Below are 26,789 nucleotides of genomic sequence, written 5' to 3'. Positions count from 1 at the left end.
CTGTTCAGGTGCATTGCATGAAGTGTAAATATCAGCACTGGTTGGAAGTTAGTTTTACTTTTCTTTCCTGGAAATCTTCGTTACTTAATCAACTCTTTGATCTACACAGTGGCTTCCATGATGCTGTCTGACCAAGAATAAAGCCAACTTATTGTGATCAAGCAGGCTTTGTAATTCCAGTTTTGCTGGATGTATCTATCTGCAAGCTCCTCCAACAGCCTTTACTTGTGAGGTCTGAGATAACACAATCACTGAAGGTGTTTCTGCTAAAACCGTCTTCTTAAAATATGTTATAATTTGGAACATTTAAACAATCAGGCAAACAGCTGGCATATCCCAACCTGACTCCAAAAAAGTCACAGCTCTAACAATAGTGAATGCCAATAACTCAAATAATATTTTCTAAGGAGAAATATTACCTTGATTAAACTTCATTTATTGTATTATCTGCATATTTTTCTGTCCCTATGTCCAAAATAACTTTTTCATATTTTCAAATATAAGACAGTGCTCATACATTCAGAGTTTGACTTGCAAATGGCTTTCTGATTGCAGAAGGAAGCAAAATTTGGTTTGTATTAGAAAAGAGATCTTAAGCAAGCTAGAGGAAGAGTCAGCTCTCCATAATGTGAAATGGTAGGACAGACCACAGAATATTAATTTAAGTCTGAGAAGAGAAAAAGCAGGACAGTAAGTCCTGGGTGTATGTTGCTCAGTGTTGTTACTCCTTGATCTTTCTTAACAAAGAAAGCTGAAGCTTTTATTTCCTTGACACCTGATGTTTTCCAGGCACTACTAGCAGAAGTTTAATCATAATTAATACTCCTCTTTTATTTATGTAAGAGTTAAACAACATTTTCCATGTAGTGAGAAAGGAAAAATTAATGACAGAAACAATGAGAATTCACCTGAGTAGAAACTTATCCAAGGAAATAATCACTTGGTCCAAAAGAATATACTGACTTCTGGGTAAAAAAAGGGCATCCAGATGTTGACAAAGTGCCAGAAGGAGTCTCATGTGTGTAACATAATTATTTTGAAAGTAGTAAGGCAAAAATTAATTCAAAGTCAAGCAAAATGTGTCACAGTTTCACATTAATGTTTCTAATTGACTCCTGTTCTCAGATAGTTACAGAGATCTTTAAGTTTGGTCATTAATTTTAGGATTTTTAAAGGAAAACTTTGTAAAAACCTGTTATCTTACTTTTCTTCCTATTTTCCATTAAATACCTTAATGTGAGACTGCTATTTAACTATTCATAGTTTTTAGAGAGAGGAGTGAGTATTTCTTGTGGTTAAAAGTACAAAAAGTGGAAAGGAGAAAAAGAAAAAGCAAGTTAAAGAGTCAATACAGACAGAGGGCTGAGGAAGGACAAGAAATCAGCTTCCCAATCCTGGAAACAGAACTTGGAGTTCTCTGGATTTTTCAGCTAAAAACCTACAAGATGGTTCAAGACCTGATATTCTGCATCATCCCAAGGTTCAGGTAGTTCACTCAGGTCTCATTTTAAAGCTTAACTCTCATGAAATCAAGAATAAATAAATGCAGAGATGAAAACCTCCACTTTCTTATGTAACCCAAATTCTTATGTTGGATTAAATAACACAACTAGTTAGAAAACACCACTAACACTGCTGCAGCTCTGTGTGTACACACAGAAGACAGTCTGGTAAGCATCTTAGTAAAAATGCTTTTAATTACTCACATACTGATACCAGTTATTTCTTAACTTCCATTTGATAACAGTGTTTAGCTGTGACAGGAAATATTGTCCCTTTTTTATCTCAACATTTTTTGGTTTTAGTGTTTATACTGCTTATACTGCTTATACAGCTCTTCTATATGAAAAATTCCATAAGTAAATAAATAAATTTATGTAAGAAATGTAGTACGATTGTACTTCTTTGTGCTGACTTATCATTAAAAATAGCATAATAAAAGCCAACACATATATCCCCAAGAGCATACCATTTGGGTATTTTAAGTCTCCATCAAAACAAAAGCTTGACTTACTTTACTTTTTTCTTCCCCTCATTTAATTAGTGTATTGCATATCTGCAGCAGCCAACAGACTACATTTGTTTATATATAACCCCATTTTTCTGCTCAATAAAGTCAGTGCCCAGACTCTTGCTGTACAAACTTTTGGCATCTACTTTGCTCCCTGTTTTAGGCTTAGTTCTACCTGCACAATAAATTCAGAGCTCCTTTGAGCAGGCTATGGCTGTTTTATTAAATATGTGTTAGGAAAACACTGGAACTAATTAAAAATAAACCTCTGTTAGATCGTAGCTGTGGTTGCCCAGAGGTGTCTCATGAATCTTTGGAGCACCAGCCTCAGGAAAACAAAAACTTTTGTAAACCAGGAAATATTTAAGATACCAAATAATGAAAGCTCTGTTCTCAGGAGCTGGCAGTCACCACCAGAAGCACCATGCCAGGTACTTTCTCTCTGCTGGGCGTAGCTGTAATGAGCAGCAAGGGAATTAGTCAGAGAAACTTGCTGATTAAGATAAGGGAAATGGGACTTAGTCTTGTTTTAGGGAGGGGATTTTGATCCCATCCACTTGCTCCCTGCCCCCTCCCAATGCATGGAATCAGAAGAAAGATTTCTGTATGTCTTGAGAGTCCCACTGTACGCCCTGACAGTGTTCATATCTGTAGCTCGTGCTGGTAGAAGTCTGCAGGGGGAATGGTAGCAGCGTATGGGTCCCTGCTGATACATGGTGGGAAAAGGCAAATCATAATACTAACACATAACCTGAATTTAGAAGTGAAAGGCATTAACATCAAGGACAAAAACAAGTGAAGGACAATCAACCTGAATGGGTGTAATGTTACTCCTGTGGAGTAACGCTGCTGTATGGGGCAGGCAGGACCAGATTGGAGCAACCCCAGCAGGGAAGTTTTCCCTCAGCACAGGAATGCAATATGTCCTGTCCTGCACCTTTCACTTCCCATTTCCCATTGCTTTGTACTGGCTGCAGCTTTACCTGTTACAGCACTTTGGGCATGGTACAGAAAAGAGCTGCAGTTGCAGTGGACTCTAATCTTCAATCTGTATTTTGTTGTTTTCATATGTGGCTTCTCCTGACCCTTGCTAACTCATGGAATGGTTCACGAGACCCTGAGGCAACACAGAGTCAATAATAGCAAGAGTTTGTTTTTTCAGCAAACACCCTGTTTTTTTATTCAGGCCAGAAAGAGGGACATTTTCGGCTGAAGTTCCTGGTCACAGCAGCAGCTGCAGCAGCCGGTCTGCGGCAGGTATCTGCGGTGTTCTCCTGGCTGGCCAAAGGTCAAGGCCACGCTGGGCTGCTCTGCACCCTCTGCTCTGCCAGAGCACAAGGGGAAACGTCACATGTGGACAGAGCTGGAGGGCAAAGTCACTGACAAAGCTGGGAGGGACACTGCAGTCAGTTTCCCTGTCCCTTATCCTTGTTGGCTGCATCAGTTACGGGAACTGTCAGAGCATGAGAAGCAGCCAGTGTTTCTAAGTTGTTTTCTGCATTCCTTATCCACAGTTTTAGTATTTCCAAGCAACTACTTCTATCTCAATTTCATTAAAAGCTGTGAGCAGCTGAAAATGCCCCTTGCTGACTGGCACCCTCTGCTATTGCATTTGCTTATGACAAGGGGCAGCCCACAGTTAATTCCTCCTGTCTCCTAAACTGCGTCCCAAGCTGAGCACCCATTCACCCCAGTGCTCCCAGTCCATCCCTCCCTCGGCACTCTTAAGCTTTACCTTTGGCCCATGCACCACTCTACACCTAGCCCCCTCCATGTGCGGAAGGGAAGGACATATTTTTAACCCCTGCTATGCAGGAGGTTGAATGACTTGAGCCAGCTCTGGTGGCTCTTCTCCTCCTTAACACTGCAGGGTGTCCAGAAATTGCAGCATGCATAAGGCAGGGGTGAGGGCAGGCCCAAAGCCCACCGACCTGCTGGCTCTCTCATGCCATGGCTCAGGCAGGAGGATTATCTAGAAGTTGTTCTTGGGCAATTTTATGTCTTTCAGAGAAGAGATGATGCTGACTTGTGCCAAGTATTGGGAAAGACTTCCTCAAAGTTTAACAAAAGAATCTGCCTCCTCAAAAATGCGTGTAGGAGAAGTTTTCTAACAGGCTGTTCTCTGGTTTGTGTAAATGGCTGGGATTGGTTTTGGAGGATACAGGCACGTGCTAGTTTGAAAAAAATCACAGGATGTTTCCTTCAGCCATCAAATTACTGCAGCAGCTGAAGCTCAGCAAACCCTCCAACCCAACACACTACACATGCAGATTTCCTCATCAGGAATGCTTGGTACGAATCCTTCTAGGAAGCATAGCATTTCCTTCATGAATATTTTCATTAGTGCTTCCCCCGAGAAACTATGAAATAGCTAAAGATAAGTAACTAAAATCTGTCAAACTTGTGGATAGTCTGAGCTTCTGCACCTGGTCTGCTTCCCATAGCATGAGTAGGCTTAACATTTTAAATTATTTTCTGATGCTATATTTCCTTCAGGGAGCTGGATTTCTGTACATAGCGTCTTAGTGAAAGGTGCCCAGATTAATTCGGTTACTCCACAACACATCACTTCTTACAGCATCACAGAATAGTCGAGGTAGGAAGGGACCTCTGGGGATCATCTAATCCAACCCCCTGCAAGGTCAGTTAGAGCCAGTTGCCCAGAACTGTGTCCAGCCACGTTTTGAATATTGCCAAATGTGGAGACTACACAACCTCTCTGGGCAACTTGGTCCAGCGTTTGGCCACTCTCGCAGTGGAAAAAGTTTTTTCTTATGTTTAGATGTTGTTTCCTGTATTTAAATTAATGCCTGCTGTCTCTTGTACTGTAATTGAGAAGAGTCTGGCTTCATTTTCTTCCCCCCGTCAGGTATTCATACACATCAATGAGAACCCCCTTGAGCCTTCTCCAGGCTGAACAGTCTCAGCTCTCTGAGCCTTTCCTCAGACGCCAGGTGCTTCAACTCCTTAAACATTTTCATGGCTCTTTGCTGGTCTCACTCCAGTAAGTCCACATCCTACTTGCACTGGGGAGCCCAGAATTGGACCCAGCAGTCCAGAGGGGTCTCACCAGGGCTGACCAATGGGGAGGGATCATCCCCCTTGACCTGTTGGCAATGCTCTTCACAATACAGCCCAAGGGGCTGCCTTGAAGGCAGATTGCTGGATCATGTTCAACTTGTTGCCCACCAGGATGCCCAGGGCCTTCTCTGCTAAGCTGCTTTCCAGCCCACCAGTGTCTACTGGTGCAAAGCATTATTCCTCCCCTTGTGCAAGACTTAAATTTCCTTTAGCTGAAGTTCGTGAGTTTCCTGTCAGGCTGTTTCTCCAACCTGTTAAGGCCCCTCTGAATGGCAGTACAATGAGCTGGTGTATCGACCATTCCTCCCAGTTTTGTACCATCCGCAAGGCTGTTGAGGATATGCTCCCTCCCATCATGCAGGTTATTAATGAATGTATATGGGTCCCATTATTAACCCCTGGGATATACCACAGATTGCTGCCTCTAGCTGGGCTTCATGCTGCTAATCCCAAAACTTTGAGATCAACAGTTTAGCCCGTTTTAAATCCAGCTGACTGTGTCCTTATCTAGTATGTACTTCATCATTTTGTCAATTAAGTTGTTATGGGAGACAGGGCTGAAAGCCTTGCTAAAGCTCCCCCCTTGTTCACTGAGCTGGTCTTCTTGTTGTAGAAGTCTATCAGGTTCATTGCTTTCCTCTTAAATATAGAAGTGATGTTCGCATTTTTCCCCATCATGAGGAACCTCTCCCAGTCGCTGTGACCCTTCAAAGACCACTGAAAGTGGCTTCACAGTGACATCAGCAGCTCCCTCAGCACTCTTGGTACATCCCGTCAGGACCCATGGACTTGTGCATGTCAAATCTGTTTAGATGTTCCCTAAGCTGATTCTCTTCCATGGAGGGTAAATCTTTCTTGCTCTGGACTTTCATACTGGTCTCAGGGACCTGTGTTTCCTGGAGGCTGGTCTCACCAGTAGAAAACTGAGGAAAGGAGGCATCAAACACCTTGGCTTTCTTAACGTCCTCCATCACCCAGTCCCCTGCCCCATTCAGCAGCAAGCCGAAATTTTCCCTAGTTTTGTTTTTCTGCTGATACACCTGTAGAAGCCTTTCTTGTTGCCCTTCACATCTCTCACCAAATGCAATGTCAGGTAAGCTTTGGCTTTTGGCATGTTTTGCATGCTCTATATTCCTCCTGGGTCATCTGACTCTGCTTCTACCACCTGTATGCTTATTTTCTATGTTTGATTTTAGTTGGCAACTCCTTGATCATCCATGGGTGCCTCCTGATGCCTTTGCTTAATTTCCTGCTTTTCAGAATGGACTGTTCTGTAGCTTGAAGGAGGTGATTTTTGAATGCAACCCAGCTCCTCTCTCTTCTCTCCAGGGCCATATTCTGTGAGATTCTCCCAAGCAAGTCCTCAACAAATCAAAGTATGCCCTCCTGATGTAAGGTTATGATCCTGTTTTTTGCCTTGTTTCTGCCTCTTCAGATCTTAAACTTCACTATCCCATTGTCACTGCAACCAAAGCTGCCTATGATCTTCACACTCCCAAGCAGTTCTTCCTTGTTTTAAAGAATCAGATCCAGCAGAGCATGTCCTCTTTTCAGCTCCTTTGTCACTTGTTATCAGCCATAGTTAGTTACCAGTTATCAACAAGGCACTCCAGAAACTACCTGGATTGCTTGTCCCTGTTGTGCTGTCCCTCCAGTGGATATTGGAGTGGTTCAAGCTGCTCATGAGGACCACAGCCTGCACACAAGAGACTTCTTCCAGTTGTCCAAATAAGGTCCCATCTACTTCTTTCTCTTCAGACAGTCTTTAGGAGACAACCACCACAACATTGCCCTCATTGGTCTGCCTCTAATCCTGACCTGCAAACTCTCAGCTGGCTCAAACTCTGTCCCAAGGCAGAGCTCCATGCATCTCTGCTGCTCCTGTGTACAGGGCAATTCCACCTTCTTGCTGACCTGGTCTGTCCTTCGTAAGGAGCCTATATCCACCCAAGGCAGCACTCCAGTAGTATGAGCTATCGCACTGTGACTCCGTGATCCCAATGAGATCAGAGTCCTGCAATTGCACACAGACATCTAATTTATTTTATTTTCGGCCCTATGCTGCATTAGGGAGCAGGTAATTTTTCAGCAGGAGGTGAGTCAGTATCCACCATCTAAAGGTGAAAAATGGAGGCAGCCTAAATTTTTAATTAATTTATAAAACTCTGCACTATGAAATAGATAGTGATAAAATACTGTTAAATTGTGATACTAAATGGAGGGATCAAGGGTGGGTACAGGAAAACAGTACTTTTTCACACCTCAGTTATTGCCTTGAAAAAAATCCAAGGTCAGGTATAAAGGCAGTCAAGGTCTCATTTCATTTTAGCACCTGTTGGCTGACACTCCTGTTACAGAAAACATAATGTCTCTGCCCATGTTTACTGACAATCTCAAAAAAAAGAAGAACCATATCCGGGCCATTATAGATCAAGCTTTTCCACTTGAAAAAATGAGGAGCAGTATATTTACAGAACAGAGATTTATTACATTCAAGAAGCCTAAACTATCTGGTTATTTACAGTTAAATTCCTGGAATAAATTGACAATATTCCAAAGAAGACTTTATCAGCTTCTTTGTAATACAGTCCATTTTACTGGAATGCTGTTCAAAGGTTTCTGTTGCAACTCATATTTAGGAGAGTTACGTAAAACTTGATGTAGGAATGAGTGACAAAGGTTTTATTTATTTCATATTATTATCTGTTGACTTTGAAAGACCTAAGTAACAAGACAGGTTAAGCAACAAGTCAATGATTAAACTGATAAAATGAGTATCAACTATGCTAGTTTTAAAAGAGATTTAGGAAGTATGAAGTATAAAATATAGTTCTCTGGTTTGTATGTAATTTGAAGTACTAAGATTTTCAGTTTCGGTTATATTTGTCTGTTCTACTGCTTATTTACAATCTCTGATATTTATTGATTATCATCTTTCTCAGGCATTTTTTTTATAATCTTTAAAGTCACAGGAGAGGTGTATGTTTGGTAAATCTGTTTTTTAGATAAACTTCAGAACATGACTGTGTTATGCTTTCTCAAATTTTCCCAAAAGATTTAAGAATTGATGTTTCTTCAAGCACACACTTTTAAATATAGAGGTTATCATGCTGTAGCGGTGACATTGAGGTCTTACATAGTTCAAGGTTACAGTTGATCACTTACTTAAATAGCAGTTCCCTCACATTTTCCAATTTTGACTTATCTTTCTTGGAGTAAATTGAAAGTGGTAAGAGCTAGATATACCCTTCCTTGGCCCTCTCTGGAATGCATTGGATGTGCAGAAAAAAGAATACGGTTCCAGGGTTTATGTACATTTCCAGGTTGACCTCACATATCCAGGAGAAAAATATTTTCTGTTTTTCAAAACCAATGTTGCCACATGTGGTTTTTTTTTTCTTCTATCAATCTTTTATTTGGCAGGATATGTGTTTACTGGCTGCACATTAATGAGACACAATCTGAAATACAGAATCATCTGTTAGTATCTGGGTAATCTCCATGCATACAGGAAGGAATCCCCTTGTGTTTCCATGAAGAAGATTTTCTGGCAGCATGCATTACATGTGTGAAGTCATCAGTTTAATAATGTTAGAACAGCATTAGTTATATCTAATAATCATGCTATTGCTCCTGTATTTGGTACCTTTGATGCTCCCATCAGCTTCTACTGCTGTGTTTATCATCATCAGATCTTACAGGGGAAAGACTACTGCAAAAAGAATAGGGCATGATTTTTGCCCCTCCGTTGTCAGTGACATTGATTTCTTCATTAACCATATGCACAGATTCTGCTTCCTTTGTGTAGAAATAGCAACACTTACGCACAGACACACACATATGTTTTAGCCAAAAAAACCAATCACGTAGAAGTTTGCTGCAGCTAAGACTCAGCTGTTGTCCACACAATAACCAGAACAGCAGCTCCTTAGTTATCAGTCATTGTTGCTGTTTTTTTTTTAATTTTTCACTCAAATTGAAGACATCAGAAACTGGAACTCCATTCTCCATACTACACAGGGGCTGGTTGGTGTGGGCTGAAAATGTTTTTGCTGAGTAGTTCTGTATATCAAAGTGATTGGTTTGAGGGCTCCTGATTCCTGCTGGAGCACATTTCTCTGGTAGTTCCTACCAGACTGAAGAGTTAATGCCAGTACTGGCTGCTCAGTCCAGCCCTTGCTCTGAAGAACTTCCTAGACGGTGCTTCTGTAAGAGTAACATCTTTCTTTCCCCATTTGCCATGTCGGTAATCAGTTTCTATGCCTACAAAATGCAAATATGGCTAAAATGGGCTGGTGAAACACAGGGACCAGTCCCACAGGCTCCTGAGAACTCATTACACCACCGGTTAGCAGCTGAGAAAGGGCTGTCTCCTGTATGAAAATGGCTCTTCCTCTGAGTGGGAAACTCCATTGCTTTGGGGAAATACCAGTTTTGGGGGAAGCCTTGTAAATGCAGAGGGTTATAGCCACAGTCTCCCACTAGTTTGATGCAATTTTGAGGAAGGCTTGAAGGAAAGAATAGAAGCCTCTAATTTGGCTCCATACTTGTGAGGAGCCAGTGCAGAGAGAGGAACAACAGCTTATGCTGTTGAGTATGTGAACTGTCATGCATTGAACTGATTTTTGCCCTTTTTCACATAAATTGTTTCATCCTACACACCTATTTAAAGAAGCAGTTAAAGCATGAAATCCATGAATTTGTAAGACCCCTTCCTTGTGAAGGTTTAGTAGAACGTGTCACTAAAGACAAGAAACAGAACTAGACAAATTTCCCCTGTGTGTAATCTACTTTATCACTATTCTCTAGATAAGCTGTTTTTGTTATACCTTTTCTATTGTTGGATGAGATGGGAACACGAATGTATCCGCCAAGTGAGATTTGAGATAAATGAGGGATCTGCCAATGCAAATGATTCACATTTTGGGATATGACCCAATTTTGGACAAAGAGGGTAATCAGATTAGGTTTTGATAAATGAAGCTCTTCTTCAGAGTGAGCCCAAGTTAATAATTCTATGACATGAGTAACCTCTGCATTTCTTGATTTGTATTATTTGAATTTCATTAACTTTACATTGCATTTAATTATTTCCTCCAAAAAGGGAAGCAATTTGTTTTCAGAATGCAATGATGTAACCTGAAGATCAGGAAAAGAAGGAAAAGAAGCTAAATTCTTTAATTCTCTCAAGACCTATTGTATAACATCCCCTTAGCTTCCCCTTCAACCACCCCACTTCTCTTTGGTCTTCAGATCTCTTTCTCTCCTCAGTACCAACTGTTTCCTAGGTGGAAACCAAGAGGATGATCTGACTGACCTGGGCCCTAGTACCTGAAATAAGGATCCTCTGCCCAGTTGTCTGTGGTCTTCCCCACTCTCTTCCGTTTCACCCCTGTGTTTCTTAGCCCCCACTACAGGGGCACTGCCTGCTCACTTGCTTGTTACTGTTAATTATGGCAGTAAATACCTCGTGCTTTTTTTGCACCTCTATGGCTGAGGAGAACTGGAGCCATTTCAGAGCTCTTTGATGTAACATGCCTAGGAGTTGTGCACCAGTTATCCTACCGATATCTTCCACAATGAGGTGAGAAGGCCTCCACCAACACAGTCATGGCTGACTTTATTGGAATTAAGGTGCAGGTAACTGAAAGATAATATGATATATTTTCTCATTTTTTTGAGCTCGGTAATGTCTATGTCCAGGACCCAATGTTATCTAATTTCCAGCCCCTTTCAGTTTTCCTTAGCTGTGTGGAGTCATGAGTACTCTTCAGCTGAACTTGTGACATAGAGTTTTTGATATCTCAGCCTTTCCAGTGTAAGTTGGACATTAAGGTTCTAGTCCTGCTACTATTTCTCTTGCCTCCCACAAGCAACCAGAAGTGTGTTCACCATTTGTCCAAATTCTGGATAAGGAAGAAGAAAGAGTCAACAAAATCCTTGAGAGCTGCTCTACATTAGGGGCCTGAGGACACTAATAGGCTTTAACAGCCCTGATCGGCCACACCTGGGGCCACCCACACACCCTGCCCACGGGCTCAGGATACTATTTAAGCTCAAGCCTGGACCTCTAGTCCTTGGCTGCAAAAAGAGAGAGGTATGTTTGGTGCTGCCTCCTTATGTCCTGGCTTGCTGATGGATTTCTCACAGGTAGACTGCAGGTATAAGCTACAGCCTGTTTTATCTCCAGGCTGTCTCTGCCCTGTCTCCTGGGTGAATCTCAGGCTGATTCTGCGGATAGCTTGTCTCCAGTCCTGCATCTGGCCCTATCTCTTTCTGCTGCTCTTGGCTGAACCCTAGATGGCCTTCTTGCCTTCTCTGGGCATGTTGCTATCAGCACTCTGGCCCCACTCAGGCACTGTAGGGCTATGCCATGATAGTGGGGTTGTCCTCAGCTCCTGGCTTAGCTTCCTCAGGGAACAACCCTGTTCCAGCTCCTCCCTGATGTACAGCTGTCTTCCTTGCAGAAGGAAGAAGGCAGGTTCTTCCACACTGAGTCCTGCATGTTTCCTTGTGGCCAAATCTGATATTCACTCTCCTCCTGGATGGATAGGTAGGTGCAATGAGCTTTCCATCAGCTGCTGAGTGTGTGATGTCCCCCAGTTCCCTGGGTGGTCATGGACATTTTGGGGCAGGATGGGGTGGTTCCCCTGGACTTTTCTCTGAGTACTTGTCCGGGGTCTGATGCCTGATTTGCAGCCCTCACACTTGATAAGGAGTGAGAGCAGTCATCTGCCTGCAATGCTTCAGAGCACAGTAGAGTGTCCTCTAGAACAATAAAGTCAAAAACTGAGGATTTAAAAGGCTAACAGTGACTCTGGCTTGCCAGATGGCATTACAGAGGCTCCTCCTGCACCTCCAGTGGCTTATGCTGTTTGTTCATATGATACCTAGACTACTTTCCCTCTCCCCTACTGAAATAAATAGTTTCGTTATCTACTCAACTGGTCCTTTTAAATGTATATTTTTTCTTGACACTAGACACAGTATGAGAATCAAGCAGAGGCTTAAAAGTTCACAGAATGAATTTACTTAGTGTGACTATTTTAGCAATTCAAAAGCCCATCTAAAATTATCCCAGTATTTATTTTTTAATAATGTTTCACTCATCACCTTTGACATTTAGTTTAAAAGAACTACTTATTAATGAAAGGACAGTGCATCCATTTACTGGAATAGATCAACATTTCATAATATTTTTATCTCTCCAAATATTTGTATAAATGAAGCCGAACCCTTATTGAACTCAATCACTATTATACTGTATAACATCAAAATGTCAAGAGAAAAAAATGGAAAGAATAAAGTATATATTTACTCTGCGGCCTCTAGGATAACTTCTTATCAGCTAATACTGTACTAACATATTTAACTTAAACCTATGATTCCTCTAGGAGCTTTTAAACTTGTAACCCCTAGCAGGAATAAAAAAAAAAAAAAAGTATGTAATATCAGTGCCTTAATTAACACTTAAAATAATGAGAGAAATCTAATGTGGAATAAGCAGAATTTATTAATAGAAAAACACATTCTGAATTTCAGTTGGTCAGCTAGAGGGAGGTAGACCAAGTTCCCCATAGTGAAGTTTAGTATCTGATACTATGGCTGATTCCACATATGCTGAGCTCTTGCACTCAGGCAGGTGTAAGATGGTATCTTGTTAACAACATATATGCTCTTGCTAGAGCATGTTGGCTAACTATTGACTGCCTGACATCAGGGGGGAATTACGACAGATTGTTCCATGGTGATTTTACCTTTCATGACACTCCATTTTAAATATGTGAGTGATAAAGACAGAACGTTGGATTTCATCAGGGCACAGCATAGGATTGTTGCACAAATTTTGTCCTGTTCGGAAACTGAATGATCAGAGAGCAACTTATAGCAAAGTGGCTCTGATTAATGAAAGACTTATTGAATAAGATACACTAATCTTAAAAGTGGAGCTATTCCTCTGCTTTTGAAATGCAGAAGAAAAAAAAAAGATGATCAGCTACTGGAGTTCACTCACTGAAATTTGCACCCCATTCCTTTCTTATTTTTTTAGCCAGTATAGAAGCAGTCTTATCTATTAAGATTACTTAATTATCTTCATACGATAAAATTTATTGTAAGCTGGTGATAATTTTGCTTGTCCTTCAAGAAATGAAAAGCTTCCTTTATGCATTAGAGGTAAACAGTGATTTTTCTGAGAGTAAGAAATGGCTGGTCTGCGGAGACAGACCATCATCCAAAGTGGCGTAGATGATGGGTGTCCTCTGTGTAGCAATGATGAATAAGGGGTGATGCAGTGGTGAAAGAAAAGCTGCAGGTGAAAGTTGCACAGGTGTTGACAAGATTTTCTATGCAAAAAGGAGAAGGTACTGTTCATTTGTGGGTGTATCTTTTTTTTTTTTTTTTTTTTAATGTGTGGTGATGCGTTCGTGGAAGTGTGAAGAGAAGGAAATGTTGAAGACAAATGACCAACCTACCTTTTCTTCCTTTCCTCCTGTCTCCCTTTGTGCTAGATTTTCCCATCCACACTTGTGATGACAAACTTCTCTGTTGCCAGGATTTGTCTTGCCTTTCCATGGCTGAGGCCAAGACACTAACTTGTCAGTGCAAGTGTGGAAAAAAGCCAGAGGAGCAGGAGGAAGAGCAAATGGGAGCTATGACAAAACTTGCGATTCTTTCATGGATTTTATGAAGCAGTATTTTCTAGACGGACAGATTTCTAGCCCTGAATGTTGTCTATGTCCCTATTTTTGTAACTGAACATGTATTTGCACTGATAATGGCATGAATGTATTTTAGAACATGTGCTATTTGTCAGTTACAGAAGTAACATTAGTATTGTCTGAGAAGTTTTAGGATGTCAATTAAGTTTCTGAAATCTTAAAAATTACAGCTTGTAATGCTATTTTAGAAAAGACATTCTATTTATAGGTAACTGTATTTGCATCTTTTCTTTTCCTCTTCTCTCCCTTGATGCTGTGTAGGTAGTCTTGTAATGCTACAGAAGATATATTTGATTTGCTCTAATTTCTTTCTGTTCAATTTTCATTTGCACATCAGACACAATAAAATATGAATACCTGGCTTGAACTCATAATGCCACATGTTGTTGCTACAGGCAACATCCCCTCTTTTGATCATCTGGATTCTTTCTTTGCTTTTACCAATGCCTTGAAAGTATTGATTAGTGGACAAAGCACAACTTTGCCACTTGCCTCTTTATTATTGTAGAGAAAGAAAAAGTATTTTAATGTAACAAATTTGTTAGTGAATAGGGGTATTAAATTCTGCTTCTTTTGTAATGAGCTCTTCACTATCTGACACACAGCATCCACACAGAGGAAAATACTTTTGGAGGAAGAACCTTTATTGCAGGTTGGTCTCTAGAGACTTCTAAAACACAACTGCTCTATGCCACCAACTGTCTAGGACCAATGCTGCAGGAGGCTGAATGCTGAAAAAGGAATTTAAGGTCTTTAGAAGCAGCCAAGAGATAGAAAGCTCCATGAGACATAATATGACATTTGTTGGACTTCTTGGCTCTACTTGGCCTCTACTTCTTCAGCTGGTAAGGGACAAATCCCATCACTGGGTTCAGGATGACTGAAGAGAGAGGAGGTTTTTTTAGCATGGGTTTCCTAGGCACCACTGCAGTGGACGTTTACTGGAAAGTGTCAGATGGGAAGTTGGCATGTTTTGAATTGTGGAAATCACCTGTCTCTTCTGGGTAGGCTTGTTTTGGAAGAATTCTCTTGCTTGAAAGTACTTTGTCAGTTTTGCTAAATATGAATTTTGTAAAACAGAAATCTCATCATTTACAGTAGTGACGGCTTTCAGATATTCAGAAATGAGGACTGGGAGCACTTTGGATGTAAATGTACTTATTGTATGGCCAGTGCCTGTTGGAACGAACTGTAGGCAAAAATCTCTGAAAATAGTAGCGCTCCCAAGGGGGTAATGTCCAGTGTCAGCCTTACGGCATCATTGATCTCCTCAGAAATCTGTCATACCACATGTGTTTGGCTGGCTACCAAGTGAATTTGCAAGGGAAAGAACACATGAGAAATACCCTTTATTAATTACATTTTAAAGAGAAAGACAGTTTGTGTTTCCTTGAGATAAGCTTGAGGATGAATATAGCCTTTAATTTTTTTTATTTTTTTCTCTTAAGCTAGTCAAAAGAGGGAATTTTACTCTTGATAACTTCAAGGCCAGTAGCTGTCACCTTTCTCCTACAGAGAACTGTGTTTGCTGTCCAATGCTTTCTTTTCTGGAGTAGGAGGTACAGCTCGGGCCTCTGTGTATTCATTCTTAATCAGACAGTGTAAATATGTAGAGAAGGACGGAAAGCCTATACTATGTGGCAGACATGAACTCATTTACCATGAGTGATGTTGCTAGCTGTCCCCTCTGGCTGGAATTTGCCTCAATACCACTGCCAGATCACATCATCCCCACTGGATGTGTTTAGCAATGCAAACAAGGAAATTATTACCCTTGTTGTGTAGGTGGGATGTTGAAACAGAACACCCGGGATTCATTCCACTTTACTTCAAATTCCTCTGCTGGGTAAGCAGGGATGTAGTGGTTCAAGGCTCCTTTTCTGTCAGTGGCAAGATATCAGCATTTTCAGATGCAGTGCAGCCCACCAAAGATGTAATTCACCATCTACAGGTACCAATTTCTTCCCCTTGTGCACAAAAAGTGCATGAGGACACTAGGTTTAAAGTTAAGGGCCCCACAGTTTGATGCCTAAATCTTTATGGAATGAGCCCAAATCAAAACGATGCAGTTTGCTAGAGAGTGTGGCAGATCCAGGAATTGAACTTTAATGTCCCCAAATCCCTATGATGCTGTATAATAATTTGTAGCCCTTTCTGCTTCTTCAGTACTCAGCATGATGCTCAGTTGCCCTCAAAATTCTAAAGAACAACAGAAATACTTAGAAGTCGAGTATATGTCTTGGAATGATATCTGGGCTCCTTGAGTGGGACAGATATTGTCATAAAAATGTATACAAAAAGTGTTATAATCAGCAACAAGGTACTCTCAACCCACTTTTTTAGCCCACTTCCCCCTTGCACCCAGACAGAGTATTAAAGAGCATCTCAGATCTCTGTGCTGAGGGTCAAACTGGGATTTGCAACATTTTAATGCAGCCTGTGTTTGGAGAGTTTCGCAAAGAAAGAATTGTTAATGAGTAATCCTTGTCCACTAGGGCACTGAGCCAATGAGCCCAAGCTTTGATTCATTGTGTTATCACTACAGGCTTCTGCTAAACCTAAAAAAAACAAAACAAAACAAAAATGTTCCTGTGTGAGAATTGTTAGGATACTGAACTGAACGCAGAACTGTCTTACATCCTGCCATCCGCAGTCTTCCAGAAAAGGACTGTAAGTAATGATTCCTTAAATTGATAGGTCTTGCTATTGTATAGTATAAAAACAATTTTCTCACCTAAGTTATTCAGTGGATGTTAATGGATTTTTGACCATAAAAAAGAAAAAAAAAAAAGGGGGGGTTTTATTAAGCTAGTATTTTATTGAAGAATAATATAAACAGAAGTAATTTCCTCTATAAAACTGGCACAACAGCAGGAGTTCCCCTTGGGAAAAATGTTAAGGTCATAAAAAATGATGACATTGTTGGAATATGTCCTTAGAAAGCTGACTTCTGTGTCTCTGTGTCACTGGAAAAGAAAGTGTAATTTTTATACCGAGTCTTTCCTGCAATAAGACTACCTAGTTAATTTTGTGCATCAGCTTGTTAATTTTTTTATCTTTTTAGGAACAGAAAATGTTTTAAATGTGATTATTGGGAGAATAGAGGACAATCTAGAATGGAACAGTTATATTTGTTTTATGTAATTTGTTTGAGAGTTTTGTGTACAGATTCCAGGTGCATCTTTTGAAGTCCAGGACTTCAGTTATTTCATGTAACTAGAACAAGCAAAAAAGAGTTTCATATTTCAAGCAATTACTATTAGAATCCATTGACAGTTCTTAAGAAAATGTCCATTTATTCTGAGTGTTCCTGCTAGCCATTTATCTTCAGAAAACTATAATCACAGTGGGACACATCTGGTTTTGTTATTTTTATTGCTTTGTTCATTTATGTTTATTGTTTGTCTATTTTATGACTTGTGTTATGGACAACTTAGTGATCCCAAACTAGGCTGAGATCCCACTAGGCTAGATGGGAGTCCAAAAACAGGTTAAAAAAAGGAGGGTTTGCAGTTTTATCAGGTGAGATAGGAAAAAGATGCTGGAGAAAGGAAGACAGAGAGAAATGGTGTTCAGCAGGTCATCCCAGAGACAACCAGAAGCTGGCTTCAATCTTTGCATTTACTTGCCTACCTACAGAAATGCCACTGAGACTTTTGGTAGAGTTTTCAGTTCTACCTGTGACTGACTTAAAGATACAAGTTTTCCCTTCAGAATAAGCTGTAAGAATATCCTATATTTTTTGTCTCCTTTGTCTCTTTGCTCCTCTGATTTTTAATATCACATTTTAAAAATCTAACCAGTAAATTTCAAACACACACAGTAATGCTGGTGCTGCCTCTGATTCTCAAACTTGCTCATAAGGTTGCTCGTATTTTTGCATCAGTTGCTGTGTAGCTGCCTGTGATGCCATGCATGCCAAAATGATCTGGCAGCAAAAGGCTAGAAACAAGGAGCACAAATCTTCCTGATGTTTTCATGTCTCTTTGATACAGTTTAAAACAAACAAGCAAGCAAATAAAAAAAAAAGCTGCTCAAATAAGTGAGGCACTACATTAAATGTTTTACAAAAAAAGGCTATGAGGCCAGATCAAAAGCCTGTGAACTAGATGGGAATCTTCCCATTGATGTTAACAGTGTTTGGATCGGACCGTAGATTAATGATGTTACCGAAATTTCTCTTTGAGCAATTGGCAGCCAGATACATAAAGAATAGGATGATATTACAGGACAGAAGGAGGGAAATATACCTCACTAATATTTGTGAAAACTTTTGTCAGTGCTTCGATATATCTTCCTTTACTGAGTAATTGAAACAGATTCACTCATTCTTCTTCTGAAGGCAAAACACAATTAGACTATCATGGAGCTTTCCTTATGATCAAACCTATTTTTACCTTAACTGAAAGTATGGGACTACAATGCTTTTGTCTTTCACTGAGTCCAGTTCATTTTAACTATAATTATTCCACTAAGAGGGTTGGCTTTGCTTACACAGAAATCAGGGGAGGCTTTACTATTGACCATAGTAGGGTCAGAGGTCATCCACTGATAAGAATCCACAGTAAATCTGAAACTCACACAGACATGCATATTTGTATACATATAGATTTGTATACACCTGCGAACAAACATCCATAAGAAAGCTGAATAAACATGCATACATATACATACAGTGAAAGAACAAGCCACATATATAATAGACATCTCATTTTTCTCAGTTAAACATAGAATACATAAACATGCAGTTATTGACTTCTGAGGTATGCTAAAAGACACATGTAATAAAATTTTATGGAATGCAGATCTCCTAAAACGCAATTGATGAAAACAATCTCAAGCAATTTGGCATATACTTTACTTCATACATATTGATCTTTTTATTTGCTGTTATTTTGGAGGGCAATTATGATTTCCTGTGCACCTACTGCCTTTATTTCAGCTTTTACCTATCTGATGCATTTCTTCATTACACTTCAGGATGGAGTATCAGTCAAGTTGGCTAAGATAGTCTAGATTCATCTTGATAGAAGTAGCTGAAAGATACACTTCATGTAAGGAAGCAAGCATGAGGCAGAAATACCTATGAATGTTTAGTCATACCAAAGATGCCTGTGAATATCAAGAAGCACTCCACTATTATGTGATTTTGGTGGATAATGAAATCTGAATTAAGAGAGTGAGTACTGATCCCAGTTCACATAGATAAACTTATTCTGGAAGCTGAGATGACTTAGCTTTATGTCACCAGCCAAAAAAACCCAAACCCGAACTCTCTATCTTTGGAAAGAAACCTCTGCTGAGAGGTTCTACGGGCAGGTGCTGCAGATGGTCCCCTTTGTCACCTGGCTGTGTTGCTGGCAAGTTGGGTGCCTCTGTATGTCTGATGTGGCTATCCCACTGGTCAGAGCAATGCTTGTGGAGCTGCTCCATGGGACCTGCAGGCAGCTGGGACCACAGTTGTTTAACCACAGCAACAGCCTAGGAGGATTAGGCTGAGAAGAGGCTAATGATGGGGTGTGCGTTGTGGAACCAGATCTTTGAAAGTGGAGTCCGCCCCTGGGTCTGTGATGCCTTGCAACACTGTCTTATGGTGATCTATACTATTTCCCAGACTTGAACACGGTGTCGAATAAGTCGTGCTTAAATGCTCTATATTGTGTACCTGCTGTGTCTCTGAAATCTGGAAATCAGTAGCTGCTGCTCTTAAATACTGGTGAAATTAATTGGATAAATCTAATATATGATAGATGGCTCACAGTAGGCTGGAAATGGAGAATAAACACAAAATGTCAATGAGTATTTAATGAGAGTTTAGTGTTCAGGAAAATTTACAGCAGCAAAGCTACATGTAATGGAATATATATTTCCTGCCTTTTTAATGGTGATCATGTCTTGTGCCTTGCAGGTATCCCCAGAAGAGAGAATTAATTCCTTCCATGAAATCCAGTAAATGGTCTACATCAGCTGAATACATTAAAGAAAATGAAGTATTAAAAAAAGGTGGGAACTGTAAAATCATAATGGACATTTGACTCAGACTGAACCTATGCAGATCAAAATCAATGTGACAGGAGCGGTAGAGTTACAAAACCTGTAATGTCCTAGTGTACTCACAGGTTGTGACAAATACATTCTCAAGTTTCTTAACATAAACAAGGCAGTATTTATAGCACCATGGGGGTATTGTGTGTATGTAAAGAATAACAGATTCTAAGAAATTTATCTTGAGGTTAATGAGTGACATTATCTAATGACATGTTAAATGCAATAGCCTCAAAGGAACAAGAAACAAACTTATACACTATTCAAAGAGACTGTAAAACCACAAACACTATCTTGGTATTTAAAACTACAGGTTGCCTTCTTTCTCCCTATTTGAAGTACAGACTACACAGGTGTAGGATGTATACTTTATAAGCTAAGAAGCTATGCATAAAAAGTCTGACTGTATACCAAAATACTTGGGAATGGATGACTTCTTGGGACTCTCTTTAAAATATTCTGATATGACATCCAGAATTCCCTAAGAAGATAAATTCAAGGTTTTATATGAACATACAGAAATTCACAATCCCAATGCCAACATGTTAGCTGTTGCAGTGTTAGCTCCTCATATAGAGTCTGTGGAGACACGAGAAGTACTAGTAGTGATGGAATGTAGTCTTCAAGTCTGGCTGCAGGGAGAGCTAATCCTGTAAGGAACTACAAGGGTTGCATGCCTGTGGGCTGTAAGAAAGCTACTGAAGAGCTCGCACATGAGGAGAGGGTGGAGATGGCCTCTCTTCTCTGGTATTCATTGAGGTGTGTCATTTTGACATTTCTCTTATTGACCATTATAAGGGTCCAGACTGTGCTGCTGTCTTCTCTCATGGCAGAACCCTTGTAACTGGCTGTAAGATGAACCCACTTCCAAGGGTCTGTCATGGGCAGTTCATGAGAAAACTGGCTGTCAGGAATTGTAAGACCTTTGCAGCCATATGGGCAGCTCCACCTCTTGAGCGCAGCAGATACCTTCCCCAGTAAATGTGGTGGCGAGGCAGTAAAATGTTTGGGAGTAAACCTGGGCCTACAGGGGTGGCTGGGCTGCTCCCCAAAGCCCATCCCAAGATATGTGGATTTTTTTGCAGTTGCAAAATTGCGTTTCTGCGCTAGATTTGAGACTGTGTGTTTACATGTTATTCTCCACAAGAATCCGATCTGGTCTGTGATACAAGTAGCTTTTGACATTTCTGAGTAAACTGTTTAAATTATCTGTCGGCAGACATTTAAAATGCAACTGTCTAATTAGAGGGCCTTTGTTTATGTTAAGAAAGAACTTAATGAATCCTTATGGACAAATCTGAATATAATTACACAGCGTGCTTGCTGCTCTCACAAGCTGTTTCCCAGTCTGCTCAGCACTGGGGCCTCCTGCTGCCTTCATGTTTTTGTCAGATGACTTCACTTCTGCTTGAGAAACATGCTGAGCCCTCACTGGGAAGCAAACTGGGCTATAACTCTCAAACGCCTTCAGTGAGTGGAAACACGGTCCCGGGGACAGTCCCATGGGAATAAAACCCAATAAAGAATTAAGAATATAAATCAAAGCAAAACAGATTTCTGTCAACTTATTGCAGAATCCTGTTGGTGTCTGCATAAAGCCTTGAGACATCTTCTTGTTGGAGCTGTATGTTCTCCTGTAGCTGATGGTCCTGCCCTAAATGCAATCTTGAGTTGCGCCATCCCACCCACATGCACCAGACCTGGATAAAGGAGCCTTTTTCTCGCCTTTCTCCTGGATGCAGTGCTGCTCTAGCTGTAACCTCTGCTCAAGTAGGAGGCAATGGCTGGTCTCTTGCCTCTTATTTAATAGCCTAGCACTTGGAGCAAGAAGGAGAAGACCTGGGTACAGTGCCACCGTCAGCCTCAGGCGATGAAAGCTGCTCCATCGGACTGGCTGGGAAATATGCTGGTGAGCAGGGACAAGCATCTTCAAACCTCCCCAAGCAAGAGACTTGTACAGCTGCTTCAGATGCCAAAGGGAGCTGGTGGGCTAGCTTGGTTATTAGACCAAGGCTTTGCTTTCTGGTTTTGCCACCATTTATCTTCTTCAGACAGTAATTACTGAAGGCAAGATAAAGGCCAGTCACTGGAAATTTAGCTCAAGTTTCCTGGCTTGGTTCGTCTGACCTAACTATAAATTGTTCTTTTTCAGTAAGAAAAAAAAAAATTGAAAGGGTGATGGAAAAAAATAATGCAAACACCTGGTATTCCCTGGAAGGAGGGCTGGGCAGCATACCCTCAGTAGGTCAAGCCAGTGCTTCGGTCTGCGAATATTTTCATGCGTTTGAGCATGAACAGCCTTTAGTTTTAAAAGAACAGCAGAAAGTTGGCAAATAGAATATACCACAACAAGGAAAAAACAAAGAAACTAGATGCAGAATCTTATGTAAAGGCTGAGTTAGGTATTGTAGCTTCAAGCTAATGTTTGTTACAGTAAATATTGAAACAACCTCCTGAATCCTGCCTTACACTAGGAACACAGAAATGAGTTATTTTGTTTTAAATAATTTTTTTTAATTAATATCTCTTACAGGGTCTCCTTTCAACCTATTTCTTAATTAGCATATTCATCCTGAACTGAAGAATAAATGGGATCTGAAATGAATTTAATAGGACATCACCAGCTAGCCACTACTGATGGATTTTCTCTTGCTGAAGGTCCTCATTTGTTTGGTAAGTCACCAAATTAGCTTAAAATAGCAAACTATCCTTTACTCAGAAACCTAGAAGAAAATTCACTGAAATCTCAAGTCAAGGATGTGTGGTATAAATGTGCCTACCTTCCTGAATCTTCAACACCTATAGAAGGAATAACACATAACGGGTCTGTGGTGTTAATCCTGTTCACTGTTGCTCTCATCACTGCTCATAGCAGAGCTTGTAGGTTGTTTTTATAACACTATTCTAATACCTGAAACCACTCAGCGAAGACAGACCTTTGAATGTAGGCTGGATGTTGTCTTCATGTGAGCCATTTAAATCAAGCTGAGCAGATACATTTTCAGTTTATTTGTAATAGAATTATGCTGCAATGTACTCGCATTGCCGTATTATGCAAATTTATGAAAGTAATTTCACCCAAATTAAAACTATTGTCTTATTGAGACCATTAAAAACTTATATTATCAACTTTAATGCACTGGAACATTTATAATGCAGGCTGGAAAATTCTCCTTGCTCCAGTTCCACTGAATTTTTCAAGGCTGAACATGGGCTTGTTAATGAATGAAGAATTCTTGATCAATATTTTATAAGCATGGGGAAGCTGTCTTCTGTTATATGTGTTGCTCAGAAAAAAAGGAAAAAAAAAAAGAATAATACATTTTTTAGCCTTTCTTTTGGCAAAAGAAAGGGAACTTCGTTGAGTAACATGATACATTCAGGGCCTCACACACAATACAGATCCCCACAGAAAGCTCTAATACTTCAGAAGTTTCCAGTCCAAATAAGACAAGAAGTCTGTCTTTTTGAGTGCTGGAAAAGTTGAAAACATTTCAGTTTCATCTATCTGAAACAAGACTAGTGGCTCAGGCATGGAGGGACTCTGACACGCAGAGCCATTCCTGCTGCAGAGCTATTAAAAGTCAGGAGCATCTCTCCAAATCCAACCAGTTCCAGTGTCCTGGCTCCATACAGTGAAACTAAAGTACTGTCACTAAAGACAAGCAAAACCCATTGCATTACTGTGTGTTATTGTTCGGTTTTGTTTTTTTTTTTTCCTCTAAATATGTTGGCTTTTGGTGGAAGAAATGTTTTTTTGCAGTTGTTGAAAAAGTATATGTAAGCAGCCAAAACACTTCCTTGCTACCTGTTAACTCCAATGTCGGGCCATGATATACAAAGAGGAGGATGTTCGAATCTAGGGTGGATTTTTTTCCCAGAACATTTTTTCCCTTGATGCCTACTTTTTCACTAATTATTTCGTATTTTTAAAGAGTAATGATCAGGTAGCTTCAAAATACAAGGAAGGATGTTAACGTGAAATACTTTCCCTCCACACTGAAATGTTACTCAGAAATTGTGAGGTCTTCAGAAGAGGGATTGTGTCTCCCGTTATAGGTATTCAGAGCCTAGCATAATGGAGATTTAATTCAAACTGACATTTCTGTAACAGAAAGAATCAGGGGTCCCATTAGGAAGGAGTCTTAGCACTCGTGCTGTGTTTCATTTAAGCTGACTTCTGTTTTGTATGGCCATTTGGTCCTGTTTTGCAGGATGTCACTCAAGTCTCAGAAGTAAATTATTTAAAAATTTGGTGTCTTCTGCTTTCATAGCTTGGAAAAAACCCCCAAATCAGAAATAGTATGCAACTGAGTCCACAGAAAGAGTTACTCATTTTGAAAATATGACTCTATCTCTTCAAGATGCTCTTAGGAAATCATTTTGCCTCTCAATTTTATATTTTTAAACTACGTGCATTTTTTGACATTCAGTTTTGGCAGGTAGAGGCTTGTGAGCCCAAGGAAGCAGGAAGAAAGCTTTTCTTTAAGCAACCCTTAGAATATACATTTGTCCCAGGGCTTATCACACATTACAGCTCTGATGTAATAGAAGTAAGAAATTGCTGGCTTACAAACATCAGCCTTTATAAAAACAGTCTCCTTTTACAAAGATGCATACTAAAATCCTGTAAAAACCCTGGAAATACATTATCCTTTCATTATGCTTCACTCAGTTTATGAGGAGAGTGTTCTTAGACCTTCAAAACCAAATCTAAGTGCATCTCCAAACATTAGCACCAGGCCCAGGTCTCTCAAAAGAAATGTCAATCGTGAGTTGATTGTGCTGTGAGCCTCATCACCATGGTGATTCCAGGGCACTTTAAGTACTCACCCTCAGGATTTCTAGTTGCAGCAGGTTTCAGAAGAGCTTAAAGAAAAAAAAAGGTTTTCTACCTTTCAGTAGTTGGAAATGTATGTTGTTATTTTAACAGTATTTGTCTAAGGTAAAGTATCTCTTTATGTCTTTGGAGTTAATGTGTTTTAACTGCAGTTATAGTCCTTAGAAGAACAGCCTCAAAATGAAAATGAGGAGGGATCTTTAACCAAGCAGAAGTCAGGGTCCTTCCCTTCCACCCTGTCTTCCTGGAAAACTGCTTCCATTTTTCTACTTCACTACTCAGTTGATTTAGAAACACCCTAGATCTCTTTACAGAAAACATGTTTTTGAAGAAGTGGTCAAAACCAGATAAGTAAGAGGCATCATCTATAGCATCTGCCTGCAAGATCAACTTTTTCTTTCTTGCAGCTCTGGTTTTCCCAGTGAGGGAAAGGGACTCACGATGACAAGAAATCCGAGAGGTGTAAGGGGTCTCCATGGGACTTGTTCTGTTTTGTTATTTCTCTTCCTCAGTCAAAGCCTGTTCTTATTTCACAAGACCTGTTGAATTGAACAGGGACCTCTGTCTGAAGACTGGTCCAATTTTATATCCTGAGCTAAAATAAAGTGTCACACCTACCAATCTGCATTTTTGACCCCTGTAATTCAGGACTGAAATCCTGATGTACTTTAAAACTTCTGGGAGCTCTGCAGCTCACTTTAGAGCCATCAATTTGTCCTGTGGACACTTCCACCATGATAGACATAGACTGATGTGAGCTCCTCCACTTTGTGACAAATTGGCTGGACACAAGCTGTGACCTAGGAGATGCTGAGGTGCATTAGCAGAGCCCTGTGCTGAAGCTGACAAGCCCTGCTCTAAGGCAATAAGGCAATTCAGCTGAGACAGCAAGCCTGTTGGAAAAAGACATTTGATAAGATCTTCCAATTGCCTTTGAAAGCTTTTCATATTAGGGACAATACGTCTGTTAAATACCCATATCTCCATTGTTCAAATTTCGTCCAATGGTTATCACTTGCCCTTTTTTGCAAGGGACTGAACTAATTTTTCAGACACAAAAAATGTCTCCTTCATATTTTAAACGTGGAGTATGAGCTTCTGTATTTGTATGGCGTCTGAAATACATACAATGTTTCACTGAAACTGTCATTTACATGGTAAGTAAGTAGCAGGCATTTAAAATAATAGCCCTATTCTATTTTCTGTGAAAGCACCTTATATAGGAGTTATTACTATTCATGATATGAAGTGTGAAATTCTAGCTATCAGATTTTTTTTTCCTGAGAACCTGGAAAGATAAATCAGTACTATTACGTGTTTAATTTGACTGAAGGCCTCTTTTAAGTATTTTTGATGGCCTGACAATGTTTTCTTGTAATGTAACAGAAAAATACAACAAGACATGAAATGCTACCCTCATTGTGCATGTCCCTATCTGAGAAAGAAGTTTGTTATGGTGAATGAGCAATCTAAAAAGCTGAATTGAAATGGACAAGGAAGAATAAACAAAAAATGAAACCTGCAAAGGAGAAAAGAAAGCAATACATCTAAAATTGTCTTAGATGTTTGACAAAGTAAGAACAATGAGATGACATTGAAAATTGTTGTAGGCATAGAACAGTACCCTAAGATGAGCTTAAAAGTCTGATTCCCTTTAAATAAATATGTATTTGTCCTGGTTATGCTTAAAAAAAAAAATAGTAGATCAAGTGTCCAAACTGATTAAACAGCTTCAAAATCGTTAGATATGTTAAATAACTACTTGTTTTTAGCACCACCTGGCATATGATGCAACATCTGGCTTCATCCGTGCAAAGAAGATAATTAGGCACATAACAGACCCCCAAATCAAAAGGAAACAAACCAACACAAATTAAAACAGAAAATCATGTATATATAATAATTATGAAGTGAGCCAAACTAAACAGAATGGCAATTGGGGGTGGGGGGGGAAGGAGGGGGGGGAAAAAAAAAAAAAGGAGGAATGCAGATGAATGGGGCTCTGAGAGTTGCACCATAGAGCAAAGCAAAACCAAAATGCATTTGTGTGATGCTTTCTTTTGTGCATCTGTGAATCTTAGCCTGGAAAAGA

The 26,789-nt window shown here is 40.0% G+C and overlaps 1 protein-coding gene across 2 annotated transcripts in view; it reads left to right on the top strand.

Moving 5' to 3' along the window:
- The first annotated feature begins 22,445 nt into the window (after positions 1-22,445).
- NR1H4 (nuclear receptor subfamily 1 group H member 4) overlaps positions 22,446-26,789 on the top strand; it is a 35,253-nt gene continuing 30,909 nt past the window's right edge. For both annotated transcript variants that reach the window (XM_065654144.1, XM_065654136.1), the window contains exon 1: positions 22,446-22,530. In XM_065654144.1, the coding sequence (XP_065510216.1) occupies positions 22,446-22,530 (85 nt within the window). The remainder of the gene's footprint in view (positions 22,531-26,789) is intronic.

The sequence above is a fragment of the Caloenas nicobarica genome, chromosome 1 (genome assembly GCF_036013445.1).
Source record: "Caloenas nicobarica isolate bCalNic1 chromosome 1, bCalNic1.hap1, whole genome shotgun sequence".
Lineage (NCBI taxonomy): Eukaryota > Metazoa > Chordata > Aves > Columbiformes > Columbidae > Caloenas > Caloenas nicobarica.
This window is presented reverse-complemented; position numbering and strand designations above follow the sequence as displayed.